At 42.2% G+C, this 9,307-nt stretch overlaps 1 protein-coding gene across 1 annotated transcript; it reads right to left on the bottom strand.

Annotated features, from left to right (window-relative positions):
• Positions 1-4,264: 4,264 nt before the first annotated feature.
• On the bottom strand, positions 4,265-8,379 carry LOC112196951 (putative beta-D-xylosidase). Its single transcript, XM_024337452.2, has 6 exons — positions 7,918-8,379; positions 6,479-6,760; positions 6,211-6,380; positions 5,672-6,120; positions 5,168-5,581; positions 4,265-5,064 (listed from the first exon to the last, which is right to left on the bottom strand). The coding sequence occupies exons 1-6, from the start codon at positions 8,338-8,340 to the stop codon at positions 4,472-4,474; spliced, it is 2,331 nt and encodes a 776-aa protein (XP_024193220.1). The 5' UTR covers positions 8,341-8,379; the 3' UTR covers positions 4,265-4,471.
• Between the last annotated feature and the right edge of the window lie 928 nt (positions 8,380-9,307).

Below are 9,307 nucleotides of genomic sequence, written 5' to 3' on the forward strand. Positions count from 1 at the left end.
GACTGTCACACTAAGTCCGGGAATCAAGCTTTGATTCTTGCTTCGTTTCGCTCGAAAGAATGGATGTCCGTGTAAAGTCTTTATTATACGGATTATCATATCACGACCAGGATGTCCTAGTCAGTCATGCCAAAGCCAAATTGTGTCAGAATCCGAGAAATCTTCTCTTATTACATTATTGGATTCAATAGGTCAAATTGTAGTGACATAAAGTCCACTAGATCACATAAGTTTCTATAAGATGTGCTTTCGTCCGCAATCATTTGATGTAATGCAAAGGAACTCTTTTCCGTTCTCAGTATGCGTTTCTGTATGGAATCCTTTGGCTCTGATATCTTTAAAGCTCAATAAAGTTTGATTTGCCTTCGGAACGTAGAGAGCTTCTGCGACATTTATCAAGATCATCAAGATCCCATTTCGCAAGAGGAATTGGGCCATTCCATGTCCTTGAACTAAACCTGATGGCCCAGCCTTCATAGTCACAAAGTAATATGTAGGCAACATCTCCAAGAATAATTGCCTATGGCGGAGAATGGTGTGCGCAGTCGCACTATCCGTAAGACATTACAGTTCTCTAGAATCCATTCCTAAAAGAAAAAGTTCGTAATTAAAAAGGAGTCATAATGAAAAGAACTCCATTTTTATTAATAAGCCAAACATAATTACATCATTATCTCTTTAATTAGAGAGAATCTAATCCAAAAAGCTAGCTAATGCAAAACAATGGTAGTTGTCTAACTTCTTTCGGTAACTCCAAAACAAATGTGACTAGGTGAGTAGAGAGATGTCAGTGGAGCAAAGATCGTTTAAGTACCACTTATCGTAAAGCCTTCTTAGACATCACACTTATGTTGGATGAGCCTAGTTTGAAGAAAGACTAAACCATTGGCATTTACTACAAAAATAATATGGCAATTGCCTACATCTCTTGGAAAATAAAAAGACTTAATCAAAATTGCCAGTCTCTTGGCCTTTGAAGTCTTCAACCCTTAGAGCGAAATCGTCATCTTGATCTTCTTACTCCATGTAATTTGCTTCCCTTGCTTCACAATACGTCTTATACGCGTCCAACATTCTGGGATGCCTTACAAGCTTTGGCCCAATGTCCAAACGCTCTATACCGAAGACAAGCATCATTATGGTCAGGCTCCCTTGATTGAGGCGTTTTAGGGGCGCGTTGGGGATGACTTCTATCCTTAGTGGCATCACCACCATAGCAGAAGGTTTGGTCTCTCTCTCTCTTCACATGTTGACCTCCACGGTTCTGTGTACGCCTATCTTGGCAGTTCCATTCCTCTTTGGGGTGAGAATATAGACCAGAACGTCCAGAATTATCCCTATGCTTAGGGTTTCACTCTTTGCGTCCTCCCGTAGGGGCGCGACTATAGTTAAACTCTGGAATAGACTTGGTTCACAAGTATGTTGTCATGCTTTTCAGCTACGTTCACGGTCCCAATAAGCTCATGAAACCTTGTGATGCGTCCTACATTGAGATCAATCCTATAATTCTTTACAATCATCAATGCAGAGACGGGGAAGGTAGAGAAAGTCTTCTTGATCAACATCATATCAGTGATGTTCTTTCCATAGAACTCCATCAAAGACTTGATACGAAGGGCTTCCGAGTTGTAGTCAAGTACAGACTTGAAATCACAGAAGCGGAGGCTATGCCATCTCACTTCTAAATCAGGAAGCAGGGAATCACGAACTTTGCCAAATCGTTGCTCGAGTTCTACCCATAGCTTTGGCAAAGTAAAAGCCATTATTCTAAATCAGGAAGCAGGGAATCACGAACTCCCACAGTTCAGCTTTTGGTCTTCCCTATAAAAACTTCAAAAACGGGAACTTTTAGTAAAAATTACCTCAAAATAGGTAGCTAGAAAATTTGGCAGGAAAAAGTTGCTGGAGGTCGACGGAAAAAGTCACCGGCGGCCGAAGCAAGGCTAATCTGTAGCTGGCGAGGCTAATGTTGTCGGCAGGGGCTGTTGGCAGGTCTCGGCAGGGGCTGTGCTCAGGGGTCTCGACAGCAGGCGCAGGGGCGCGCTAGGCTTATGATAGGCCTGCTGCGCTGGGGTAGACGCTGGGACAGAATCTGTCGACAGATGTCGACAGGGGCTCAGCAGATGCGCGTAGGGGCTTCCGACAAATGCGCGCAGGGCAAGATCAGGGGTGCGCTAGGCAAGCGAGGCTAACAGAGGCTAGTCTGAGATCTTCCGTGACCGGTTCAGGTGGATTCCGGCCGGTTATGGGCTCCTGGGATCTGTGGCTTAATATGTGCGGCGGCGGTTGCTAGGGTTTGAAGGCTACTAAATTAGGGTTTCAGGGTTAAAACTTCGTGCTGATAACGTGTTTTAGGGAATCAATATTTGAGAGAGAAATTGTTGTGCTTTCATTGATAATATGGGTCTCTTTATATAGAGGATTGCAAGCATAGAGATAGAGTTGTACATGGAAACATAATCGTACATTGATTGGATATCTACTAAGATTCTCAGAGATTATCTCTAATATAAACCATATTACAACTAGAGCAGGTAACAGAGAGTTTGGGCCAGACACATATTTTGGATTTAATTGAACAGTAATGAAATTTTCATTCCATAAATTAATGAAGTTGTTTTGGGAAAAGTTATAATATAAGTCAGATTGTTACGAACTGCTTTCTTTACACTCACCATGTAATGCAATTCAAAATGTTACGAATAGTTTCATTTAATAAATTAATGAACTTCATTGTTTTGAGACAACTACAGCAGTCGTAGACTCGTTGTAGCATCAGACTAGGGCTGGGCAAGGGCCGGGTCCAACTAAAATTTTATTGGGCCCGCACCCGGTCCCTTTTTTACTGTTCAGGCCCAAAGCCTGTTTTGACACCAACAGGGACCGGCCCGTTTCATTTCGGGCCCAAATACCTGTTTCACAAGAACACCACTTTACTTCAATCAGATTTCACAATTACAAGCACATTTCCAGTTAACGTTTCCAGCACAAGCACTAGTACATTGCACAAGCCATGCTATTGTAGTCACCAGAAAACCACAAGCACATTTCCAGTTACCAAAATTGCAATTTTAAAGCATAGGATTCAACAATGGTTCAGATCCAGAATCGATGAGCTTCAAATCTTAGCAGTGGTGGACAAAATCGATGGATGGTGAAGTTAGTTACCGCAAGAAAGAGAGATACGGTTTGCGTCGGAGGCTCACCGTGAAAAAAAAATAAAAAATTGATGGATGATGAACATATGATGTTAGTCCCAGCGAGAGCAGATGAAGTTAATTAGTCTCGACAATGGGAGAGAGATAGCAGTCTTGGCGAGCCGGGGAGAGAGAGCGGTGCAGTCTCGGCCGCCGAAAGTCTGATAAGGCGGAGGTGGCTCAATTAGGGCTGCTGTGGCTGAAGACTGAAGAAGAAGAAGAAGTTAGTCTTGGCAATCGGAGAGAGAGAGAGAGAGAGAGAAAGCAGTCTCGGCTAGCGGAGGAGAGAGAGCAGCGCAGTCTCGGCGGCCGGAAGTCTGATAAGGCGGAGGCGGCTCAATTAGGTTGCAACGGCTGAAGATTGAAGAAGAAGAGGTGCGAGCCAAGGGCCCAAGGACAATATCGGGGACCCTTTGGAGTTGAAGAGTACGTGCATACCATAATTGAATAATCCAGTGGGTTCGACCCTATGATAAGGGTTTTGAGCCTTACCATATGGCCAATGATGTATAAACACGTGTCTATTTAAGGTAAAACGGGCCTGACGGGCCTTCTCAACTTTGAAAGTCAAGGCCCGGCCCGAACCGTTTGTTTGCAAGTCATGGCCCGGCCCGAACTGTTTTGAAGAAAGAAAAAAAATAGGGCCCGGCCCCTACGGGTCGGGATTTGACAGGCCGGTCAAGGTTTGCAGGTTTTTGGGCTTAAATGTCCAGCCCTACATCAGACTATTGTTTTTTTGGCATCATTATTAATAAAGTTGCAGAACGTACTATAAAGGAACCCACTGCGTGAAGTACCTGATAAGTATGTCCCGACTACTCTACACATACTTGAACCCTATAAAACACACAACAAAACCAAAAAAATGAAATGAGAACACAAAGCAATAAAATCAAACCAATTCAATGGCATGATACTATACATCACTGCCCTATAACCATAAATTAGACTTGAAACTGTACTTTGGTAGAGCTTTCTTCAAATGAGGATCACAAAACAATTTCAATGCTAGTGGTGATGATTCAATTTTTTTCTTTCCCTTGAAATGATACAACATTAATTCAATCGTGAAAAGTATTCTGAATAACTCAAAAGGAGTATTTATTTCAAACCTTGCTGAACACTATGATCTTGTGTCGTCTTTCCTTCACCAGTATAGTGGACTTTTCCACCTTGATATGGGAAAAGGAAGACTACTAGGAACTAATTAATACTATGATATAATAATGGGTGTGACTATCAAATTTCTTTTCTTTTGGTTTGATAGTTCTTGATTAAGATATAATATCTCCTAAATTGGCTTCAATGGAGATGTGATGCTCCAAATCTCCAATCTGAAGCTTATGTTCACCAATCGGAATTCTTCGAATGCCAAACTGGTCAACAACACTGAGGTGCTTGCAAACATGAACATCAACCTTGACCCGTTTCTGAGATCCGGCCAAAATATGGACCTTGTGAAAGCCCACCAATTGCTTGTTCGCGGCCCATTTCCCCAAAGGCGGGCTCGAGAATACTAGAAGAGTGTGAGTTCCATCCCTAGCTCCGGTGTTTTTAACATCAACATGAACAGGAAGTGAGAGCGAATTGCAATTTGTGTGGCTGACTCTCACAGCACTGCTTAGCATGGTTGAGTTTGTGGTGGCACTTAGACTTGTGAGGCGTACCGAAACCAATGTGGGAACTTGGGCTAGTGAGTGGGCAAAGGTGGTATAGCTTAAGCCGAGACCGAAGGGAAATACCACAGGACCTTTGTAGAACCGGTATGTCCTACCGGGGTAGCCTCTGGCAGGACGCATGGCCATGTTTGTCATGGGCACTTTGGATACATAGTCTTGGGGGTACCATGTCATCGGTAGCTTCCCACCTACACAAACAAAACATTAGCTGCTTAATAGTTGTTGAATTTAGTCTAAAAGTTTTGGTCATTTTCAATGTCCAAAAAAATAGGGTAAAGAAAGATGTAGTACCTGGATTAGTAGTTCCAAACAGAACATCAGCAATCGCAGTTCCTCCTGCTTGACCAGGATATCCAACCCAAATTATGGCTCCAATTTTTGGGTCGTTCTTCGCAAACGATACATCAATTGGGCCACCAGACATCAAGACCAATATGGTTGGGCCTCTAGAGGCCTGAGCCACTCTCGACACGAGCTCTTGTTGGTGTCCCGGTAAGAGCAGCCCGGTCCTATCCCGGAATTCAGCTTCGATAGATTGGTCGAGGCCCATAACCAAGACGGTCGCATCGGCCTGCCAGGCTGCAGCCTCAGCTGCCCTAAATAGTTGGTTACCAGTGCAAGCAACATCGGTGCACCCTTGTTGATGAATGGTCTTTGTGTACCTCCCAATTCCTTGCAAGGGAGTTGTGTAGCCACATGCAACACCTACATACAATTACAACAATATAGGGTATGGTAAAAATCATTCTTAAAATATTACCAATAGGATCATTTTACCAATTTTATTATACATACCGGCATAATTTCCTATCATCGTGACGGTAACATCCGAGTTGGGCCCAATTACCGCTATGGTATGGTGACGCACAGTCGAGAGAGGCAGTGAATGCCGATTGTTTTGAAGCAGGACAATGCCTTGCCTAGCGGCCTCAAGTGCCAACTGTTGGTGGGCCGGGGTGCAAACATCTCTTGGGCCCAAGTTTCCGTATTGTTGGGCCGATGGTTCGCCATCGAACATCCCGAGTCTCATTTGGACCGTAAGAGTGTTTGCTAGCGCATAGTTCACGTCGATCTCTTGTAGCAGGCCGGACTTTATAGCACCCTCCGTATGGATTGCGAGAAACGGCCCACAGTCCAGATCCAAACCCGCTTTGATCGCGTCCGCCGCGGCTTCTTCTGGTGTCTTGGTGTAATGTTGCTCATCATACAAGACTCCCACCGAGTCACAGTCGGAGACTATGTACCTGAAATTGGATCCATAACCAAAAAGTTAGTAAAAAAAAATTACAAATACATAGACACTATAGCAATAGGAAGCTGAAATGAATACTCACCCATTGAGTTTCCATTGGCCACGGATTGTGTTCTTTAGGAGATCAGGGTCAGCACAAGTAGGCTTTCCATTGACTTGGTTGTATGAGCACATGACACTAGCAACCTTTCCTTCTAACACACAGCCTCTAAACGGAACGTCATATGTGTCTGCCAAGTCCTGCTTGCTAACCTGCAAAAATAAAAATAAAAACGTTGCACGTTATGTTATGTTATGTTATGAAAGTGTCAATTTACTTAATATCTTGAGTGTAATTTATAATCTTTTACCCTGGCATTGAAATGGAAGCGATCGACGCCATTCCAATTGTCAAGATCATAGGCCGTGTAATGCTTACAACATGCCGCAACCTTAAGCCGGTTTCCAGCTCCATCACCTTGGAGACCCTTGACATAGCTAGCAGCATACTTAGCAGCCAAAACAGGGTCTTCCCCAGGAGTCTCTTGTCCTCTTCCCCATCGCGGGTCACGGAATATGTTCACATTAGGGCTCCAATATGTCAAACCAGCCTGGCCTCCATTGTACATTGCTCTTGCTTCATCAGACACCACCTGCAACAATAACATTCAGTTAAAAACAATTCACCTTGGATAAAAGTTTGCTAGCATATTCTCGTAGCTTAATTGGCTTTCACGTTTTCTGTCTTTGATGAAAGAAAGTTGGCAGCTTTCTTAGAACATTTTTGAAATGGGAAATTTAGAGTGGTCCAATATTTTGGTAGCTGTGATAACGGCCTAATTAATGGGCATGTAATATATAGAAAGTATGAATTAATGCGTAACAACAGTATGAGAAGTTTACGGGATCCGAAGGAAATTTTGCACCAAATCAATTGCAACTTGTTGCACCTATCAATAATCATAGACATTTTGGTCTCTTTGGCAACTAAAAAATTAAGGTGAAGTATGGTGATTAAGAAGGATATTATTAGTAACTTTTTTCGGTGGGATTATTGTTATGACTTAACATTCATGTTCATTATGTGTTTTGAAAAGAAAAGCCAAGCACCAACAATCCCAATTATTGCCTAGCTACGTCATTTTTGTTTTTTTTTTTTTTTTTTTGTCATCATTTATCTTGTTGTTACATCATGGTTTTGAGGACAAGCCGAATCTAGCTTTACAAGTCAAGTGTCACTTAATTTCTCTCCTATCCAAATCATGATAACTAAGTAACTAACAATATTGCGATTTAGGTAGTTCACGCAATTTCCACTGGTTTTATCGGGTTCGTGATAAAAGCTAGCCATGCAAAAATTGTCACTTTAATCTGCCCGATCGGTTTAAAACTAAAATATAAACAGGTATAACAATACGTCCAAACAAACAGATATAACAATTGTTCACGTGTGCCACATAGGAATCATACCCTAATAAGTCCAAAATAATGGTCAATCTGTTAAAAGTAATTTTGCCTTTTCTTCCTTTTGTTTTCCAACTATAATTATTGAATAGAAAACTATGGGTAAAGCCGTAAGGTCATGTATTCTGGCTCTCAATCTGTTATGGTACCTATACTAATTTATAGAACAGTGTAAGATAACAAAACTGGAATGTGAATATATAGTATTCCGACTTTCAGTTTGCCATTTGGTGTTCAATAAAAGGACAGGCAAATATCTGTGTGCTAGGGCCCAAAAAAAAAAAAAAGAACCACTAGCAACTGCTAAAACAATAAAAAAGAAGACTCGAAATGAAAATGGTATCACCTGACCGATTTCTTGCCACAGTGATTGATTGAAGGAAGCGGCGGTGGTGATGACTTGAGGGAAGCTAGTGGCGCCCGGAAATGCCCCACCAAACTTAGTCCCGGGGCCCACATTAGAGACGCCGTGAAGCGCCTCCGACCACCACTCGTATCCCTGAATGCCGAGCCTCGGCACAGCTATGGCATTGTTCACCAGCAGCCTAATCTTCTCCTGCAATGTCAGCCGTCCGATCAGGTCCTGAACCCTCATGTGGACCGGCACCCTCGTCCTGCAGAACTTGAACCCTCTCGTTAACGGGTTCCGAGGGTCACATGCAAAGGGTGGACGCGCATGTACCAGATTAAACGTGCTGCAGAGCAACAATGCTGATACACAGAGAACAAGAGCAAGAAGGGAAAGCTTATTATTGTAACCAGAAGCCATGCTTGTTTTTCTCTCTGGGTTTTGTGTGGATAGATGAGAGCTCGGTGTGTGTTATATATAGAAGAAGGTTGCGTTTAGAGGATGGTTATTACAATGTTAGAGAGAGAAAGAGAGAGAGGTTGAACATGATTGAGTCTCCACGTAGGGTGATGTTAACTTTGAAGCTAACCAAAACAGATCAATGAGAGGGGAATGAAAAGGAAAACAGAAAGATAGAGAGCAAGTGGTGGATGAGTGTGTCAGTGTAACACGCAGTTGGCACTGGGTGGTCACTTTGGCTAAGAGAGAGCTATAGTAGCTTGTAAAATAAATAAACTATATCGGCCATAACCCTCTTAGCAAAATGGAAATAAGGATAAAAAAGATTGTTGATCACGGACCAGAGAATCTCTCCCTCTCTTTTTTCGTTTTGTTAGGTATTTATACAATAAGGGTACGTGTGCTCTACTTCTCTGTCACATAAGTGGGAAAAAGCTGGTTTTGATAAGAGAAAAAAAACAAAAAACTACATGGTTTAACCATATTCCCCAATTCCAGATCTCAGCAAAATCAGATATAAGCCCCAGATTTTGTTGCCAAATGAAAGGAGGTTTTGGTTACTAACAAAAAGTTCGTTTGTGAAAGCTTATAGTTTTTGTCGTAAGTATTGGATACAGATCAGTTTAGGTTAAATTTACTGGTTAGTTTTACAGAAGAAGCAGGTTTATTTATGCTCGTGACTTCACTATAGAAGAAGGAAAGTCAATCCCGTGAAGTTTCCACGGAAGCAATTGTCTTCTTTCGTAGGGTTACTTTGTGCTTGTGATCGAGTACGTTGCATGGCTTCTGGGTAATATATGCTTCTTGTTGATTAGGAAATGAATTATGTTTCATTATATGTGTATTATCAATGCATGTGGGATAAGTGAAGCTGAAAACTAATCCAAACTCTATAGTGACTAGGGGAATGATTCGTATTATAGTCAAG

Source organism: Rosa chinensis, chromosome 4 (genome assembly GCF_002994745.2).
Source record: "Rosa chinensis cultivar Old Blush chromosome 4, RchiOBHm-V2, whole genome shotgun sequence".
In the NCBI taxonomy this organism is placed as follows: Eukaryota; Viridiplantae; Streptophyta; class Magnoliopsida; order Rosales; family Rosaceae; genus Rosa; species Rosa chinensis.